The sequence below is a fragment of the Anser brachyrhynchus genome, assembly GCF_964034855.1.
Source record: "Anser brachyrhynchus genome assembly, chromosome: 6".
NCBI lineage: Eukaryota > Metazoa > Chordata > Aves > Anseriformes > Anatidae > Anser > Anser brachyrhynchus.
In genome coordinates, this window is record NC_137700.1 from 32,406,459 (window position 1) to 32,426,616 (window position 20,158).

At 40.5% G+C, this 20,158-nt stretch overlaps 2 protein-coding genes across 8 annotated transcripts in view; one reads left to right on the forward strand and one right to left on the reverse strand.

Annotated features, from left to right (window-relative positions):
• The window catches only part of STN1 (STN1 subunit of CST complex), a 41,563-nt gene extending 34,473 nt beyond the window's left edge, over positions 1-7,090 (reverse strand). The window contains exons 1-3 of one of the 5 annotated variants that reach the window (XM_080597841.1): positions 6,905-7,065; positions 1,979-2,049; positions 84-196 (exon numbers count right to left, since the gene is read on the reverse strand). The gene's annotated coding sequence lies outside the window, so the exon portion shown is untranslated. Of the gene's footprint in view, positions 1-83; positions 197-1,978; positions 2,050-5,164; positions 6,829-6,904 lie in introns of those variants that run through there. The other 4 variants (XM_080597842.1, XM_080597839.1, XM_080597840.1 and 1 more) reach the window with 4 other exon arrangements.
• A 159-nt stretch (positions 7,091-7,249) lies between these two features.
• Positions 7,250-20,158, forward strand: part of SLK (STE20 like kinase) — a 48,805-nt gene continuing 35,896 nt past the window's right edge. For 2 of the 3 annotated variants that reach the window (XM_080597771.1, XM_080597773.1), the window contains exon 1: positions 7,251-7,712. In XM_080597771.1, coding sequence (XP_080453897.1) covers positions 7,563-7,712 — 150 coding nt within the window. In that variant the 5' untranslated portion in view covers positions 7,251-7,562. Of the gene's footprint in view, positions 7,713-20,158 lie in introns of all 3 variants that reach the window. The other variant, XM_080597772.1, reaches the window with a different exon arrangement.

Genomic DNA, 20,158 nt, shown 5'->3' on the forward strand with positions numbered 1-20,158 from the left:
AAAAAAAAAGACAGACAAAACATCCTTTTATAAACAGATTAAAGTATTTCCTTAATTGTATTTCAATAGATGCCACACCCTACCTCAGGCTTCCGAAAGTCAGTTGCTCCTGTATACTGCATCCAGAAAGCTAGATTTTAGCTCAGCCACAAGCTGCAGGAATTATTTTTTCCGTTGGTAATATTATGTGTCTCTGCTACAGAAAATTCAGTTCAAATCAGTGTAATGGACTTTTTTGGTTTAATTCATAAATATCTCATGGTATACTATATAATATCATTCTCTGGATGTGATATTAAAGGTCTCTTCTGTCCAAAAAAAAAAAAAAAAGAGAATTTTGGGGATTTGGGGGAACTTGAGATACAAAGCGAATCCCATCACAATGCTCTGTTTTCTCATAAGTAGGTCCCAGCATCCAAAGTTTGTGTATGCTATTGTCGAACACACAATAGCTGTTGTTTGCCTGAACAATCTACATGACAGCAGCAGTGTGTGCAGCTGTAACACCAAGAAGAGAACCTACAGAAAATCAAATCTTATTTTACAACTTACAGTATTTTTTGCCCCACAAAACAGAATTATACTACAGTTTATAAAAATCTAGATAAAAATAGCAGAACATAATACATGCATAAACTATGTTAAACGTGGATGCAATGTAAAAATGATTTTTCCAGTGAAAAACTACATTTTTCTCAGTAACAGTTTACATTTTAAAGCCTAGCTTTGCATTAATGAACAGTCAGTATCTCATGTTTAAAAGTTATTTGCTCTTTTTGATAACAGATATGTTTCCAACATTATCCCACTGCAATGTCTCTTACTGGGATACTAAACAATCAGTGGCTTTCTGTCCTACCCTTTTGTCAGATTGCCCCCTTTTTTTTTCCTTGCAAAGTGTTCCCTAGTTTTCAGTAAGGTATGTTTTTATAATATGTGTAGTAGGCATAATAATGACCCTGCTTATGCTTACTACATAACCAGCACTGGGTTGCTGGCCATAATAATAATTAAAAACCGAAACAAACAAACAAACAACTTATTTGCATATTGCAGAACAAGTTATTCAGTCCTAAGATTCCAGAGCTGATCAGCATCACACGAGAACATAATGTCCGGTCTGGAAAAAGGTTCCTGGGAAACGGAGGATGAAATTCGGGATTTGCAGAAAGAAAAGCAGTAATACATGTGGGTTTTTTATTCAGATATTTTGTGCCAGTATTGACTGAGATGCAAAGCTATCTTTATCCCTTAATAAATTTCTAATCCTAGCTGCTATGTGAACTAATGCAAATTTGAAAGCCACGAACAAAAAGAACAAATCAGCTCGTGACTCCTATGCAAGAGGAAAAGGTCTAATTACCATCTGGAGGAAAGACAAACATGGTGAAGCATTTGTAATGCATGCTTTCATGTGACTTAACTAAAGCTTCTAATATCCATCAGATGGGGGCTCTACAAGTTTTAACTACTTTGCCTTGTGTTCATGTACAGTTTTGACCAAATAAATGTTGCTTTAAATATAGTCTCAAGTGAAAAAAATGCTTAGAAAGAAGACACCAATATTGCTAAGGCTAGCAGTATTTTGATTTTATATTATTTTAAAAGAAATCAATACTCTAGGTAGACTTATTCATGCGTGGTTCTGTGACATTATTATAGTCATCAACACATGGAGTAAAAGAATTTAGAATAGCTACTGTACTAAAAAAATACAGCTATCCACAATGCAACAAGAAGTTGTAATACTAACCCAAAACTCATTTTATAGGAATTTTCAAATTAAATGTAAACTGAGAAGTGTTCAACCTTCTTCTTCAAAATTTTATCACGGAAGAGGACTTGAAGTTTCTAACTACATTAGTCAATTAATCAATAAAAACAATCGGCTACATAATTTTAAAGCAGTTGACATTTCCCATTAAATCCAAGGCATAGTTTTGCTTGTCACCCAAGTAAACGTAAAAGCACAACTTACCCCTCCAATTATATATGCAAGCCTGACTGTTTCAGAGTATCAGCCTTGAAGACGGTTTTGAAGCAGACCAGCTGGAAACAATAAAACAAATATTTCTTTTTTTCTTTTTTTTGGCAAGAACTTCAATTAAGTTAACACATTAAAGCTTGAATACATTTGATCTGATGCGTCATGAAATATTCTTATAATATTTATTGAAATATCTGATTCTTATTCAAGATTTCTAGACTAATACAATTGTTTTTTATCTAACATTTGATTTCAAATAAAGTCTGTTATTCTATAAAACATCATTACTTGGGAACATTCATATTTGCTCTGTCATCAGTCCAGAGGTGTTGCCTGCTATCAGAAGACCAGAAGGTTTGCTGGGAGCATTATCTCCAAAGGTTGGAAGTAGAAACCCCGTCACACATTTCTAGAACAACTCACCTTACACAATTAAACACTGTGTAATAAATATAAGAATGTCAAGTGGGTATATTGCCCTCTGACGATACCTTCCCCCACTGACTACTGAAAAAGCTAGGCCAATTTAGACTAAACCCAGATTTTTCGAAGATCTTACTCCTAACATTTTAACACTTGATCGTTTTATTACAAACATCAAGTAGCGCCGATATCCGTTGAAGCTCCCACATGCCATGTGTTTCTGTGGCAATTCTTAGATTTCCCATGGATGCATCCTAGTGCGTATTTCCTATGGAATTGCATCAAAACCAAGAAGCCATGCAACGCATCGGTTCCAGGTTACTGACAGGATTGATTGTGGCTCTTATCATATGGGCAAACTCGTAAAACTTCCTCGTTCAGTGCCTAACCTCTGCTATTATATGCATTTTTCCTGTTGTACTAAACGTGACTGAATTACTGCTGTTACTCAAATCAGAAGAGTTCATAAAATGCTGAGTCCAAAACCAAGTCTCTCCCTTTTCTGTTCCTTTATGAAGAAGGCTGATTTTCAAACGCAGAACAGAAATACCCATCTCTAAGCTACAGATCGATCAACTGTCCATTTAGCAGAAGGGCTTAAGGAGCACTGTATATGATGCAGTCACCACTTGCAATGCTTCCAACACATGGGTACTGTGACTTGATGCTCTTTGGAGGAAAATGTACGGCCATTTAGGCTACCCCCTTAACACCCTAAAGGAATAAAAGACTTTTTCCAGTACTTATCTACCATCAATTAGAGCATTAGGATAGAGGAGTCAGGTACGGTAGGAAAGGAAAATGTCTGCTGAAATGGGAGAAGAGAGAAAAAGGTCAGGTATGAGAGAATCACCAAAACTCTTTCATAAGCATAAAATTAGTAAAACTATGGTGGTACAAAGCAAACTACCAGAACTTTGTTCCATTGAATCCAGAACTCCAAGGAAAAAGGTGTCAGATTCAGCAGGAAGCACAGCAGACTTTGGGAACGACTTCAGAGACAGAGTAGAGTCTACAACTGAAACAAGAATCCTACACAAGAGACAACGTTAACTCCAGGGACAGAAAAAAAGCAGAAAAAATAGAGGCTATGGAAAAAACACCTCCATACAACTTGAAAACATCAACAAAAATACCACATGCATCAAGTAAAGAAAACAGAAGAGTGAGCGTTGAGTGCCAATGGTGACAGACAGATCAAGGCATACGAAACAAGAAGCACGTCTCAGATTTAGCCACCACCAAGTCACCCGTGACCTTATAGCAGTTCAATGAACTCAAACATCAGAAAGAAGATTGGAGGAGATCAGTGAAAGCGTGGGTAGACAGAAAGTCAAGACAATATAAAAATATACCATTAAATATTTTTGAAAGAACTGAGGACAGGATGTAGGACTGCAGCTTAGGGCAATTTACGTAGTGAAGTACACATTTCTAATTAAATTTCTGAAACGTGCATTTACTTTGAATGAAAAGAAGCTGAAGAAAAGCAGTTTAAATGAAATGGAGGTAGAACTTAAAGGGCGGCAGGTAGGAACAGTAGAAAGTGTAAGCAATTAATTCAGGAAAGGATAGTGACATTTAGCAGCAGAAAGTAGGGAGGAGACTTTTAAATCTTTAAGAGAAGAAAAGGATTGCAGTAAAGAGTCACAGCTATTTCCAAGCTGGTTTATTCAATGTACAACTAAGTTCTTCACTATCAGCCTACTCAGGCATTTTAAGGAAGCACTGAATTTTCAAAACGCATTGCGTTAAATTCCTAAAGACAACACTTCTATATACTTATAATCCACTTTTATCTTTTTATCCCTACCATCTGAAAACATTTACAGTTGCTAAAAACTCCTGCTACCAGGAGAAAAGAAGGAACAACAACAACAAAAAAAACACAACAGGCTTTATACAGCCTCCTCCATACCAGGAAGTCAATGCAAATTGGGAATGATTTGCTACTAGCACTTAGCCTTCACCTGGAAGAGTTTATTTTTAGGATTGAGTGGCAAGCTGCAACTCAGAGGAGAAGAATAAGAGGAAAATAGAAAACTGTGGCTTAGTCTCATTTTCAGATACTATGTTTGAACCTCAAATTACACTTAAAAAGTAAGCAAAAAAGAAAGTTTAAAATAAAACTTTATCACCAGCTTGATTGCTCATTTGTTGTGCCAGCCTTTCATCGTATATTTTCAACCTTGTACGAATTAAAGGCTCCCTGGTATGTAGACTATCTTTATAAAAGTCCAAAACAACACGTCTGCAGTACCTAGTAACAGTCATTGTTAGGACGACGCTACTGTCCCTGTTCTGCTCCAAGTGAATCTGGTTTATCGCTCGCGTGTTAAAAGCACACCGATACATTATGTAGATGCTGTATGTGAACTGCTTGCACTGTTCATCAGTAGAGCTGAGAAAGAACACGTCCCTAGTATCTCAGTCGCCTAACTGCCATCACTCTTATGGGAGCAAACCCAATTACATTCCTTCACTTGTAGCTCAAGAACTTTTCTCAGTTTTGCATTTATTCCCAGTTACTGTTACAAACTCTGACATGCACGCCCGCACCCCCCGCTGCCCTGTCACATTAACCCCGAGGCTAAAGAAAAGCTGATCCTGCCTAGATACAAGGATTTCATGCTAAGGCTTTTGGATTCCTCTTTTTTTTTTTTTCACCCTGTCCTCATCAATTAGTTCAAACAACTAGATGCAAATTAGCACCCAAAGCACTTCAAAAATCCAAGTTAAAATCAAAATACTTACTTTCTTATTGTATTTAATCCCAAACTATGTACATGAAACTTCTAAATGAAGCTCAAAGGTGCAGCCAGTCAGATCATAAAGGTGAAAAGAAAACAGCTCATCTAGATTACAGCTGTTTCTTGGCATTCGCTTTATACACGTAAATGGTCTGGGCTTTAACACCGTCCTCAATGGTTTCACATTATGCATCCCAGCTGTCAATACCAAGGAACCACAAAGCCCCAGATCATTTTTGAACAATGCTGATTGCTACAACAAATCAGGACTCCTATTAGGTTAGCAAATGTATTTGAGAGGCTCTCTATTCATAGAGTAGGCCTACCCTTGAAACTGATTTTGTGCAGATGACACTTATGACAACTTATGACAACATTGTTACTTCACTCATAAGATTTTCCTGACAGGGGCCATCTTCTTGTTCTGTGGGGGCAGTACCTAGCACAGCGTGTTTCTGTACACTATAAATACTATTAGCAGTAGCAATTACTTAACATACAACACCAATATATTCTTAAGAGGCTTCTACCCCAGCACACCTCACCCACCAAGATCACTGTTATGACATGATGGAAAATTCAGTTCCAGACTACTGCTATGCCCTTATTTCCCTCTGAACCACTCACTGTTTGAACCTTTATTACTACAAACACCTGTACTACTCCTTTGCTGAAATCCTCTTCTCGATCCAGCCCAGCACTTTCTATTCCTTAAAATCATGCTCCTTTCAAGCAGGCTGCCTCGGCTGCCATGATCCCCACAACCAGTCTATCTCAAGCTCTCATTGGCGTTACTGAGTTTACACATAAACTGCCCTCATTAGATAGCAAACTACTGTCATGCTAATAAAATGGTCTGAGGAACGATGCACACCGGAGGCCTGATCTTTAGAAGTTTTTAATGAATGGTTTAAATTAATGGTAACTGCAGGCACTCAGGTTCATAAGAGGATATGGTGTTACATTATTATTCTCACAGGGCGTTTGTCTCATCGCCAGATCTCCTAAGTCTCAAATCATTGCCTTAACTGCAGGATCAGCTTGCTGCCTCCTGTCAGAGCCTAAACTTTGCCTCCAAGATGTCTGCTAATTGCATCTTATCCAGGAGACGGGAACACCTCCCGCTTTCGTGTGAAGGAACACCACACATTTTGCAGCATACAGACAACGTGGCTATTAAAATGCAATCATATTTCGGGCTGATGAAGAAATCACTTGTGGGTTGAGACGGTTGTCGGGGACGGCAAATTAAGTCTGTCCCGCTGATCAAATCTCATGGGACAGCACGTAACGCTACGCCACGCCACAACTGCTGTGGCAGATGCGGGGCAGGTGGAGAAGCAGTGCTGGCAAAAGTGAGTGTCCCCAAAAAGCGAGTGTCCCCAAAGAGTGGGTATCCCCCCAAAAGCAGGTCTCCCCGGGCAGCCTTTTTCTGCCTCGAGGAACCTCTGCGAAGCCCGAGGCCTCCATAAAGGTTGGACGTGGTGCTTGGGGACACGGTTTAGTGGGTGACATTGGCGGCTGGGTTGGACCAGATTATCTTGGAGGTCTCTTCCAACCTTAACGATTTTGTGAAGCCCCTCGGCCTATGAGGGGCAGGTAGGAAAAAACATCGGGGGGCAGGAGAGGGAGGCGACCCCTCAGAGGACACGAGCACCGCCAACCGCGCCCTGAGGTGAGGTGGGGGGGAAGCGGGGGGGGGGGGAGGCGCCCTCCTCCATTTTGGGCCCAGACACCAACTTACCCGCCGGAGCCCTCGGCGCGCTCCTATTGGCCCTCTCCGCGTCACGTGGGCGGGGGGGGGTTGAAAACCCGCCTTTGCCTGCGAGCGGTCGTTGGGAGGAGATGGAGGGAGGGGGGCGGCGTGGCGTCTGCGCGTGCGTCGGAGGAGGGGAGGGGGCGCGCACGCGCCGGCGGCAGAGGCGGTCGGGGCGCGAGGCGGTTCCGGGAGCGGGCGGGGCGGGGCGGGGAGGGGGGGAGCGAGCGAGCACGGGGCGCGCGCACGCGCCGGCGGCGGGAGGAGGAGGAGGGAGGGGGCAGGGGGGGGGGCGGTACCGGGGGGGGAGGTACCGGGGGGGGGCGGTACCGGGGGGGGGAGGTGCCGGGGCCGCCCCGCCCCGCAGGAAACGGAGCCGCCCGGCCCCGCTCGGCGCCAGGGCGGGGAGCGGAGCCCAGCAGCGGAGCGTCGCCTTCCTCCGTTCCTTCAGCGGGAGCAGCCTCATCCCCCCCCCAGCCCCGTGCCGCCCGGGCAACTTGTTGCCGCCGCCATGGCCCCCCGCCCCGCCGCCGGCCCCTAGGCGGGGAGCGCGCAGCCCCTCAGGGGGTCTCTCGGCCGTTTCCTTCCCCTCAGCCCGCGGCGGGCCCCCCGTGAGGGGAGGGTGCGCGAGGGGGGGGGAGCCGCGATGTCCTTCTTTAACTTTCGCAAGATCTTCAAGCTGGGCGGCGAGAAGAAGAAGAAGCAGTACGAGCACGTCAAGAGGGACCTGAACCCCGAGGAGCTGTGGGAGATCATCGGCGAGCTGGGCGACGGCGCCTTCGGCAAGGTGTTCAAGGTACGGCCGCCACCCGCCGGGGCTCCCTGAGGCGGCACCGGCGCGGCCCCGGGTGCCGGCACGGCCCCGAGCCGCCTCCAAGCCCGCCTAAAGATAGCAAAGCCCCATGAGGTCACCGCCGCCTCCCGCTCCGCCCTGCCCGGTGCTGGCTCCTTCGCCTCGCCTCGGCTCTGGCCGCTGGGCACGTGTGGAGCGTGGCCCTGCGGAGGGGCTGAGCCAGGCGTCAAGTTCGTGCTGCTTTATTTTTGAAGTTTTCCTGCAGAAGGAAGCCTGTGGAAGTCAAGCCGACCGGTGGTGTGCCTCACGCGGTGCTCCCGGGGTTGGTTTTCATGGGCCTTCTGTCGTGGTCCTTGTGGAGTACAACTTGAAGCTCGTGTCACCCAGGCCGTCTTTACGTGGCAGGATGTCTGCGTCTTCTCGCAACTTTTCTCAGTTTGATCTCTCTATCTTTTAAGTATACGAGCACAAGTGGCGTTTCCAAGGGTGGTTATCTGCAATTTCTCAAGCGAGATAGTCTAATAAAATAGATATGCTGCAAGCATTTGACAAGACAGTAGCTTTCAGACAAATCTTCAGCTGTTTTTTTCCTTCTGAAAAGTCATTAATGCTCTGCATCTGGTTTAGGGATAGTTTGGAACAAATGTCATGGAGGATAAGTGTGACAGAATCGGGGGACTGCTGTGAATTGGGATCCTGGAGCAGATTTGGGGACTAGAAATAATAGCATGAGAAACAATAGTATTTGCAGTGTTTCTAAAAGCTGATCTGGTCAAGAAATGTTCATTTTTAGACTTAGTCTCATTTGAGACTTTATGAAATCTGGGTACAGATCTTGCACTCATGAAACCTGTGCTATTTTCGGTATAAACTACTTTAGACTTCATTGTGTTGTGGTGTTACCTGCTTGTAAATTTGAGCAAAAGTGTGTTGCCACAGTTAAGTCAGAATGCTGGGTGTTTTTCCCCCTAGGAAGCGGTCTACATGTAGTATGTTAAGAGCACCTAGTTTATTTTGATGTTGGTGTAGTACATAGGCTAGATGGTGGTTCTCCTGTCAGTGTGGAAGATCATAGTTTTTTTTGATTAAAACGATTGGGGAATATGGCTGAAGTTGCTGTCTCGTAAAGCTTGGTGACTTTAAAAGCATCGTGTTGTCTCTAAGAGCATTTGCAGAGAATTGGGGTTATTTCTTTGAACTTCATAGTGGAGTTTTGTTTCCCTTTCTGTGACTATGATGCGCTGTCCCAGAGAGATGACTGGGGAAGCCTTAAAGAAACAATACTAAATGTGTTTTCCCCCGCCCCCACGTGCATTTCCCCTCCCATCTGCAAACCTCCTTTCAATTCATATTTATCTGTTAGCATGTCTGTCTGAGCCCCAGTCTGCAGAGGAAGGTGTCTGAGCAAGAGAACCGATAAATTTTGCTTATCAGTGCAATTTGTCTACAACAAGAGGGTTTTCAAGTTAGATAGGACATTTTTATCTGATTGTGAAATGGCAAAGTGTAAACAGTTTATCCTGAAGTTTTTGAAATTAAACCCTCTTAAAATTGTGGTAGTCAGAATTACACATGCAGTTACACAGATAAAATTGATGAAGGTAGCACAGGTACCAGTACTCCTGGAAAAAAAAATATCCTGTTTAGAAAAATGAGTCTTGCTGCATGTATGCAGCAGCATTCATTTTGTTTCCATCTAGTTTGAGGAAAAAGGATTGCACTCGGATACTAACTGTACTTGTTTTCCTGCATCTGAGCATGCTTGGCAAGGAAGTGTTTCGAAAGCATGGGTGTGTTATATTGTTCTTTCTTGGATATACACCTCAATTGAGCAACTGCAATAATAACCCCTTTAATACCTACTCAAATTTTGGAATCAGAAGTGTTAATTAGAACAGAACTGTCAAGTTGTGGAGACTGTTAGTTTTTGTTCTTTAAGCGAAAGATAACCCGAATGTCAGTTACATTTGACAAAAAGAAGTCCCTTTGCTTAATATTAATAATCAAAACATTCATTAAAACTTCATGAACATGCTTCAGGAGTTTCATCTCCATTTTGAATTCCTGTAAATAGTTAATCAGATATGAGTTCTGCCAAAAAAGTGGTTAGAGCATTTTTAGCTGAAGCTGATGTCACAACACCCTTCTGCAGTTACTCCTGAACTGGAAAATTAGTGGAAACTGCCAGTTTGTCAGTAGATACAGAGAGCTGTACTATATTTTAACTCTATAAACTGGATTTGCAAAGGTTAAAACATCTTTGTAATTAAGATCCTAGGAGTCGCTGTATGAACGTCCTTGTTCTTGGAGCCTTGGCAGATGCAGGATAAAATAAATGGCCAGATAAATAAGGCTTTGTATCCTTTGGATTGTTAATAAAAACATAGGTTACATGCTATGATTTTCCCTAGAAAAGTATTTGGCTTAGCTGTAAACTCATCTTTTGGACAAGAGTATCAAATATTTAAATAGAAACTCAAAAGCAACTTTTAAATGATTCCGGCAGTATTGTGAAGCCTCACTGATTATATTTTTTACCTTAAAAAAAAGGTGCATCTAGTGATAAATAAGCCTTAAGGGTATTGAAAGCTTGTGATTCATTTCCCTTCTTCCCAATCAAGTACAAGGGTCTTGCTTATTTTTCATAACGTATTTAGCTCAATTACAAGAAGAGCTTATTTCCTCTGACGCTGTTTGTTGTCATGTTCTAAAGCCTGCATGGCCCTGACAATTGATGTATTTGCGTTCACTAACTTCTAAATGATGTTTAGAGATAGTGGTCCTTAAAACTTCTAAGTGTTTCAGCTGCTGAGGCAAGCCCCTCTTGTGATCAGAGGGGCTGTGTAACTGCAGGCTGCCCGTGGCAAAGGTTGGTGGTTGTACAGGGCTTCTCCTCCTGCCCTTCTCAGCCTCTTCAGAGAGGCCACTTTTAGGCTGTTTCCCTTTCTTTTTTTGCTCTTGGTTAATGAATAATGGGGTAGTTTTTCATCCTTTTTCAATTTCTAGGCTTTTGCGGTTCTTCAGGATCAGGTGATGGCCCTTGGAAAGCGAATGGTGAGATTGCTGGTTATGGACTTTTTTCCCATCTTTTTTTAATTGCCATTTGTGGATTTCCAAGAACTCCTGGTTGGGCTGCCAGGGTTCAGAAAGGCACTGAAGAAGCAGGGATCTCAACTTAGTTTAAGAACTGCGAGTTAGGTAGCTCTCCAACTACTTTTTCCTTTTTTTTTTTTTTTAAGGATTAAAACATCTGATTTGATCGAGTTTCCTGAAAAATTTTAGGCTGCTTGTGTTAAAGTTAGTTGTAAACAGTTTGCTTCAGAACTTAGTTACATTATTATATGATGTTACATTCCTGGGTGTTACATTACCCTATTTGTATCAAATGCCAGTTCAGTGCCTATAGTGCGGATCTCTTTAAGGTCAATCAGTGTAAGTAATTGTTAAAGTATAGTCATTTTAAGTAACCGTGTGAAGTCTTTCATCAGCTTTAAGCCGCTTTCTAAATTGACAGAAGTTACTGTTCAGATGGTGTGAAAACAGACCTTTAAAAGTGCCTAATGTGTTCTGGGGCTTTCTTGCTAGAGCTCCTGACTGAGCCTCTTTATCATACAGATGCACAGCTAATTAAAATGCAGATATCTTCCTGAGTGAACATGTGAAGGAAAATAAAATGTTGGGACTGTATTTCAGTAAAATTTGCCATCTTTTTTTTTGGTATTATGAATACTGTACTCTAATCTAACATAAGGACCCGTATATTGCAGAAAGACATTTCTGTAGTGTTTTGTTGGTGTGATCTCTGAGCCCTTCACTGGAGGATACTCCTCCAAGAAATTTGTGGTCTTTAGTGCATCGTTATAATTATGGGTGCCATCTGTACAAATATACTAATTTTAGGTCTTCTATGGGAACACATTCTATACTGGTAGAATATGCATGGCAGGATACTGTGTAAGATAACAGGGTACCTATATATGGTATATAGGGAAAATATTGTGTATATATACACAGTGTGATAGAAATTCTCCAGTTTGCTTGAGAGAGCCCTTTGTACTTGTCTGATTTTGAATTGTATTCATGCTTCTTAGTTTGAATTGGCATATTCTGCCCATTTATAGTATCACATTTATTACCCTGAATATTAGATGTTGGAACCATTGTGTGTGCGAGATTCTTACGGCAATTTGGAAAGTCAAATATTTGTATTTCATCTGAAGTTACCAAGACAAGTCTGCCAACTGTCAGCAATTAACCACTGCATGGTTAAAAAGCCAGCTCTGCTTCCTCTTTAGTTGGGAGCAGAAATGTTTTAGAAGCTGGTAGCTATAGTCAGGGTGAACAGCATAACCAAATGAATTTTCTTCTGAAAATCTACAGCTGCACAAGTATTCCTCTATACTTTGTCTGCAAAACCAGCCAATACAAACTCAGCTCTGTCTAATGAAAGAGGACTTTTGATAATGTTATGTCCTTTAAATGAAATAAACTAGTGATGTAGATTCATTTAAGTTAAGCTTTTGTTTCTGTATTTAAAACTTACCTCTAATGGAACTGTATGACATTCAGAAGAGCTTGCTTTTGCCTTAATGTCTTCTACAGCAGCCAGAAACACACAGTTCTTGAATAGCGATTTAATAAGACTGGACCATTTCAGCTGCCTCATTTAACCAGCCTTAACTCCTTTTAATGCTAAAAAAAAAAAAAAACAAAACCAAAAACCTGACAAATGGTGGCTGCTTAGAAATACTTTTTGCCTAATGCTGCATCATAACTTAGTTTCTAACATTAAAAAATACTTGAAGTAGTCTGCCCTGAAAACAAAATCAGGGCAGAACAAGGAGAATTTATATTTTCTAGTCTCCGTGGCCTTACAGGCACATTTGTCTAAATCATTGCTAGGGTGCGATATTGCAGCTTGAAGTTCTCTTTACAATATTAATGTATCATGCTGTTTGCTAGGATGGCTATCTTTCACTTCTGTGACTTACCACTTGCAAGAGTAGATTTGACCAATTAATATCTAAGCTGAAGCACTCACTGATGTTTTTTTCATCTGCTGTTTCTTTTGATTTACCTAGTGTCATTAGCTCTACTAGCAGTTAATTGTTCAGAAGGATTTTAGAGCTGTTGGAACTCACAAGCCTTTCACATTAAAGATGCAGTCCATGCAGAAGTGTTTTGCTTGAGTTCATCTGAAATCTTGTATCTTGTGTTTCCAGTCAAATACTGTGTTTCAGGAACCTCAAGTTTCATGCATGGCTGCAGTAAGGCTGGACATGGAAAGACTAACAGGCGAAAATATCCTAAATTAAACTTTAATACATAAGAATGAATCGGTTCAGAACTTCCAGCAATCTTGATAAAAGTTGTTTGCTGTACTTAATTGTTCTAATCTATTTTCATTCATAACTGACTATATATGAGTTGACCTCTTATTAAAGTAGAGCAGTAAAATAGTTCACTTGTCCTCAAGAGATCTGAATTAATATTCACTTAAGTGCCATGTTGCTTTGTTTAGCCATTGAGGCATTAGTAGATAAAGGAGAGAGGGGAGGAGAGCTGATTTACTCTCAAGAGAGTAATGTATAAGATGATAATGTTAAATTTTAAATATTCAATCCATATAAAACAGAGCTAAAGCTTTTCTTAAAGCTTGTTGAGATCAGTCATTTCCGTAAGAGTAGCCTGGATGTTTTAGAGCTGCTTTACATGCTCTAGATGGAAAAAAAGATGCATGCTGTTCACAGAAGACGAAAGATTTTAGTCTGGCTGATCAGCTTGGTGAGTTGCTCAAAGTTAGCCTTTTCTTCATTTTGCCTGCTGCTCTGTAGCGTTATCTTTACTGTCACACTGCTGCAGTTCTAGCGTGTTGAAGATACCAGATAAGGAAAAGGCAATATCCCTGTTTAAACCCAAGAAATTGTGGTAAGGCAAAAGCTTTACAGATCTCTTTACACCTATTGTCACTTTCGCTGAGTTTTCTGAGGAAATGGGTAGTGCAAGAAAGCTGTCTGTGGGTTGTAAAGCGGGAGGAATTTTCTTGTTTGAAGTGGATATTTGCAGGCAGTGACATCTCCTTTTCATTCAGTTTGTGGCGAGGAAATACTCTGAAGAAGTAAGAAGTATGCACATGTTAAGTGCCTCACTTTTTGGACGTCTTACTGACTTGGCTGAAAACCAGCATCACAATACTTAACTTATGACTAATGTATTGTCTGTCTGTTGCATTCGGAATTAAAGCTGCACACAAGTTTGTGGAGGATAAATATAAATTGCTCATGACCACTTCTTAGTGAGGCAGTCATCTTTTCCAAGGTGTGAGCACAGCTATATAAACTGTTTAAAACTCCAAGTAAATAGGAAATTGTTTGATTTTTTTTTTAAATCTGTTTATAGAAGTTGCTATTTTTTCCATGTAACCTGATATTCATATCTCCTAGCTAACTATTTGTGTGCTTGGCTTCTTGCGTGGAGAGTAAGAACCTCTTTGGATTTTAGGCATAAGTGAAATGTGACTGCGTCATGTTTTCAAACACATTGCAGAATGAAGCTTTTTTTTTTAAGCTGCTAAAACTTGGAGAAATAATTCCTCATGCTTAAGTCACATATGGTCTAATAATTCTGATATAGGAGCTGAAAAAAATGTGGTAACGTGTTTTTTTAACAGGTCTTATAGACAAATTGGTTAAACCTTTTCAGCTAAATCTTTGGCAGAGAAATAGCCGTCCAGTAATAAAATCCCCCAGGCAGTAGTATGTGCTATTGTTGCAGAGCAATAGTTCACAAGTTTCTTTTGGTGGTCACCCAGATTCTAGACTTGACCACCCCATAAACAATACTGAAAGAATAATCTATTAGGTTTGTATTTGTGATTGCTGTGGTCCCTACTTTAGGATTCTTATTCAGAAACGGAAGAAAAAAAAACACCACAAATCTAAATTATTTGAAAAACAACCTGGAAGTAATATTTTTTAAATGGCTGTTTTAAATTTTAAAATGGCACAAAATTGCCATAATTCCCCTTGTTTAGGGTCAGACTGTAGGTGATGAGAATACTTGTGAGATGCCAAAGTGGGTTCTTTCTCAATAGTTTTCTCTTGCAGTTTTATTAATTTCTGATGTTGTCTGTGACCTGAAATGACAATTTTCCCCAGTGCAAACAGAAAATGATAGGAAACATAAGGAACCTCCCTTTTTCTGCCAAGTTGCCCCCACAACCTTCCAAAATTGAGTCTTGAGAAAGGCTTTTCCAGTAAGTTGTCTGGAGCTCCTGAAGGAGATGTAAGTAGCAATGTAAGAATGCAGCAATTCTTAAACAGTCAGTCATCAAATGATTATTTTTCTCTAGGCCTCTGATGTCTCTAGATTTAAGTCTTTTTACATTCTCTGAAAGCAGCACTGTTTTTTTTTTAAGAGTAAGCTCAAGGAACCAGAATAAGTAGGAGACTTTGATGTGACTGCTATGCATTATAAACTTTCAGGTTGCCTTACCACTCTCTTTTAACACTGTCCAAGGTGGAAGTAGAAATATTTCTGCCATTCACATCGGTATTCAGGTTGCAGAATGGTACCCACTGAGTGTGTATTACAAACATACTTCGATGGCACCTGTGGCTTAATGATTCCCAGATCTGTGTACAAAGTCCTGCCTTGTTGTATGTCGATGCCCAGCGTACATCTGAGATGTGTGCATGGTATAAATACAAAATTTGCTTGGCTCTTCTGTATTACAGGTAAGCTTTAGAGCTGTTTACCAGTTCATCCTAATTACTACCAGTACTGAGCCCAGCTGTGAATGGGCCTTACATATTTCATGGACCATGACCCATGTTTTGAGAATCTTACAAGATTATAACCATCACGCTCCTTAATGACAGTTGCGTTTCTGTAGCAGAGGCAGCATGTAATTAAATCTTCCGGTTTGTGATCTTAAATGCATTCCTGGAGACCCTGGTGCCTGAAGTGTAATTTATGAATACTTTTTCAGTCTTTGCTTCTTTGTGCTCCCCCAATAGCCTTTAATTATATTCAGATTATAAGCGCAATCGCCACAGTCATGTTGTTTCAACTCTTCTGCCCGTACTCTTACTTTACAGTAGCTGCCAAATTACTCAATTTCGAGGCTTGTGCTGTCTCTTCATTAGATACTGTCCAGATAGTTCCGCCTTTCGGTGTTCAGTGATGGAAAAGCCATGAAATTTGCTGTTAGACAAACAACAAACCTGGGTGGAGTAGCCAGCAAAACAAAGGATAAATGAGTGTTTATAGTTCATCTCCAAACCTGTATAAAATACGTATTGTTATCTCCCTCTGTCTAATTCACTTTTAATGACTTTATAATATCATTACTGTATGGACTGCTTAAGAGAATCTTTCTAACTTTCAAATATGTTCTGTGGAAACACTTTTTCCTACTCAGAAATGGAAGAGTCTTTTTATAGATGAAGAAGATCTAGTACTTGCAGAATGTTTGAATGATGACAGGCACTAAAAATTAACTAAGTAATGTTGGATAAAATCTAGCAGGCTGCCTCAAATTGTTCTTCAATGCTATTTGTACTTCAGCTAAAAATCAGGGCATTTACAGTAAATGTTAACATTCCATTGACATTTCTAATTTTCTGTTGAATATGCACTACGCTCATGCACGCAAAACAAGTAAAATACATGCAGCAGAAAATTTACCTAAAGAAAAAAAATCATAATAAATAGTAATTGAAGATTCTTTGGATATTTAGTGCAACTACTTACATAAACTATCATATTTGGTTTCAAGAGGACATTTTTTTCTTAAAGCACTTTGAAATGTCCATAAAAGCAAGCTACAATCTTAAAGTCATAGCATATAGATTATTCTTGTTCTTTTTCACTCTTCTGGATGAAGAGTGATTTGCAATGTTCTGTGGGATTGCATATGTTTATAGAGAGAGGGCAATTTAAAACAGCTAAGCATGAACGGTGATTTAGAAGCTAGGAGAAAGACATGAGCATTTTTCCCCTTTATATACCTACGTTTATATTTCTGAGCCATTTTCTGTTTAGTTTAATTACCTGTAGCCAAGAGCAATAAATTGCTCAAGAATAGATTAGTGCTGGAATAAAGTTTAACCCAAAATCTGGCTTTAGGAAGTGTTTCTACCTGAAGTACGCTCTCCTATGATGTGATTTTAAATTTTTATTGACTTTCTATGGAGAAGAAAGTGAAGGAGTGGAAAAGTAGGATTGTTCCATAAGAGCCAAATCAATTGAGTAGCATTTAAAATTTGCTCAATCTCTCTGTGTTACAGAGGGCTAAGTGACTGTTACCTTCAAGAGGCAGTCTTAAATTCGTCTGTTGGTTGCTGTTTTCCAAATCTTAGTATGTGAAACTGAAGGAGGCGATACAAAATAAAGGGAGGTCAGTATTTTTGTAAAGAGTGTTCCTAAAGTTTCCTTAATGCAGTAATTCCAAATGAGTGGGTGAGCTGAGAGTGGAATTGCAACCATGTAGTCTGCAGCAATTTCAGGGGAGCCATTGCCTGAGAACTTAAGTTGTGCCTACACCAAAATTGTTTTACCTGGTATGAAAGCAATGGCGAATCCCTGTGCTAAGGCAGAATCGTTCTTTAATCCATCCAGCTTGATTATGAGTTAGAGAAGTCTGTCCTCTTTCTTTTTTGATACTGAATAGGACAGTATTTTACGTCTGGGATTTGCTTGCTTAAGGAGGACTTTGGGGAACTAGGTCTTGTCCCTAGAAATACTTAGTCATAACTGTGACTGAGAAAACAGTGTTCCGAGGGAAGCTGCACTGGAATTAATTCGTGCTGTATCTTGTAGGACATAGCCCTCTGGATGCAGATTTATGCTGGAAATTCCAAGTTTTTCCTGTAACAGTCGTCTGGATTTCACAGTATAGAAGATTTGTCACTTGTATTTCTAAGCAGTACTTTACCAGCTAAAGAGTTAATGCTTTGTAACTAGGAGGTAAAACTTTAATTGAGAAATCTCAGTTGAGAGCTTCAGCAAGAATTAGCATGTTGCAGTAAACTCATCTCCTTCAGAGCCTTTGTGTCAGTCGGGTTGTATTCAATTCAGTATGCTGCCTTGTTAATTTTGGAAAGCTCAGTCATGTTCCTGCCCCACCTTTAAGTTTTTTTTCCTGTCTGAATTGAAGAGGCCCAACCTTTTTATTTTGTATTGGTAAGACCAACTGCTTGATCCTTTAATGGTTTTTAACGATCTTTCTCTCTACCTTCTGTATCTCACTCGCGTGACCTCCATGGCTGCTGGGGATCTCTCAATTCACCATTCAGGTGAGGTGTCCTGCTGCTCAGTGCTGGGCAGTCCTGGGTCAGATCCAGAGGTCTGCGCAACTGCGTCACCCAGTGCAAGTTTGGAACTTCAGATCAGCTCTGGGAAATGTGGTCAGAAGGGTTTGAAAAGGCATTAACCCTAAAACAAACTCAAACAGGCACCCACAGAGAAATGGGTACTCCTAAGAGTTCAGCCAAGCTTGTTTTTTACTGTCACCTTCTGAATAGTTTTTACTGCTAGTGGAAATGCACTAACTGGGTTTATAAGTAACCTGGAAGAGGAAAGCAGTCTGCTGTTACTTTTCATCTCTTCCGGGTGGGGAGTGTAAAAGCTGAAGGATCATCACATAAACAGGAACTCTGTCAAGTGTTTCCTATGGACAAGGATAGCTGAGTTACCTGAAAGCGCCTCTTTTGTTATAGCAAGAGCTTTAAGCTGACCCTTAGTAGCAGACTTAGATGTTCTGGTCAGCTTAATGACCTTAGGAGTTGTTTGTTTAAATTAACACGTTAGGCTTCAAACAAACAATAGTATTTAAAAGTGAAATATAAAAATGAACTAGTGTACAAGCTTATTACTCTCCTATTTCAGGGATGTGAGTTTTGATGCTGTCATAAATTCTTAGTCTTCAGTTGTCCAGCATGGGAACTTTTACCTTTGAGCTGGTGCAATACAAAGAAAACCCGTTTTAGTCTTAATACTGTGCCATGAACAGAGCCAATTTCTTTAAATGATAGTACAGTTCAAATAATAAAAATGTTAAATAGTTCAAAGTGCTGCAGTTGAGCAAGAGAAAAGCCTGAGAGCTTAACTCAAAGCACTTCGGGGATCCTGGTGCTTGGAAAATGGATGTTTAATAGCTGATGACTTTAAAACTTTTGTGTCAAATTCAACTCTTAGCCTTAAGGTTCTTTTGAATCTTTGAAAAGCACTGAAACAATATGGAACTGTGATACTAGGTGAAACAGTCAGTAACACGTTTTCTCAGATGATTTTCAATGGCACTAGTAAGTACAGAAGTGACTGTTGAATTGTTTGGGTCTTCGGTGACTGCCTTCCACAGCAGGTTACAACAGCACAAGTCAACTCAGCCAGAGTGCCGGCCCAGTATTCCCATTCCCACCTGCTACTTGTGACAGCTTTGGTGCTCGCTGACCCCGTGATGATCCGGGCCAAGGGACTAAACCCATCCAGAAGCTGACTGTACACAGAGTCAGTTCCTGTCCTCCAGCCAGCTCACAGGAGGGCCAGACAACTGACAGTGCTGATGCAAGGTAGAAAGGACAGGACGGTGTCAGCATCAGCTCAAAAGTTGTTGAAATTGTTTAAAAAATAAACTGAATCTGAAAGGTAACATCAGAAGCAACTTGTCCCACTACTGTGCTCAACGTGAATGGAGTTTACTTACAGAACCTGAGATACTATCTTGGTGGCACTTGAATAGCCAGTTTGCAAGGAATATTAAATGTTTGTTCAGATGGCTTTCTCATGTCAGTGTGTGATACTTGCAGCACAGAGATATAGCTAGAACACTGAATTCTGTGTGAGAGAACCTTTCTGCCTTGCATGTCAGAAGATTTCCTGTTGTTTTCATGAGATGACATGTAGCTTTAGCATCACTATGTAAAAGACTCACAATAAAACTAAGGGGAAGTCACAGACTGTGTAAGCACTAAATAATGTACATCATCAGAATAAGTTTTGTAGAACTGACCTGAAAATAACTTGTTCATATTTCAAAGCTATAAAAGAGTTGAAAGAAACGGACTTAACTGTATTGACTTTTTGTTGTTGTTTTGTTGTCTTTGCCATTGGTTTCTATTAAGTGACTTCAAAGAAACATGCATAAGGAGCAGTAACTTCCCTCTAGAATTCTAAAGTTCCTGTTTTTTAAAATACATTAATACCAAAAGAATTATGAATTTGTCCCTGTAACAGTCTTACGTAAGGATGATCTGTAGCTTTTTTTAATGAAAACTGCCAAGAGCTACTCTACTTCCTTTTTCCTTCAGAAATAGGGGAAGTTTCATCACAACAGACGAGAGCCTGCGTGGAGCAATATAGAGAATATACACTTTGATAGTTTTGCAAGAGCTATTGCCAATATGAATGTGGCATTGATGCAGTTGTTTCACTTCCCACTATGTTAC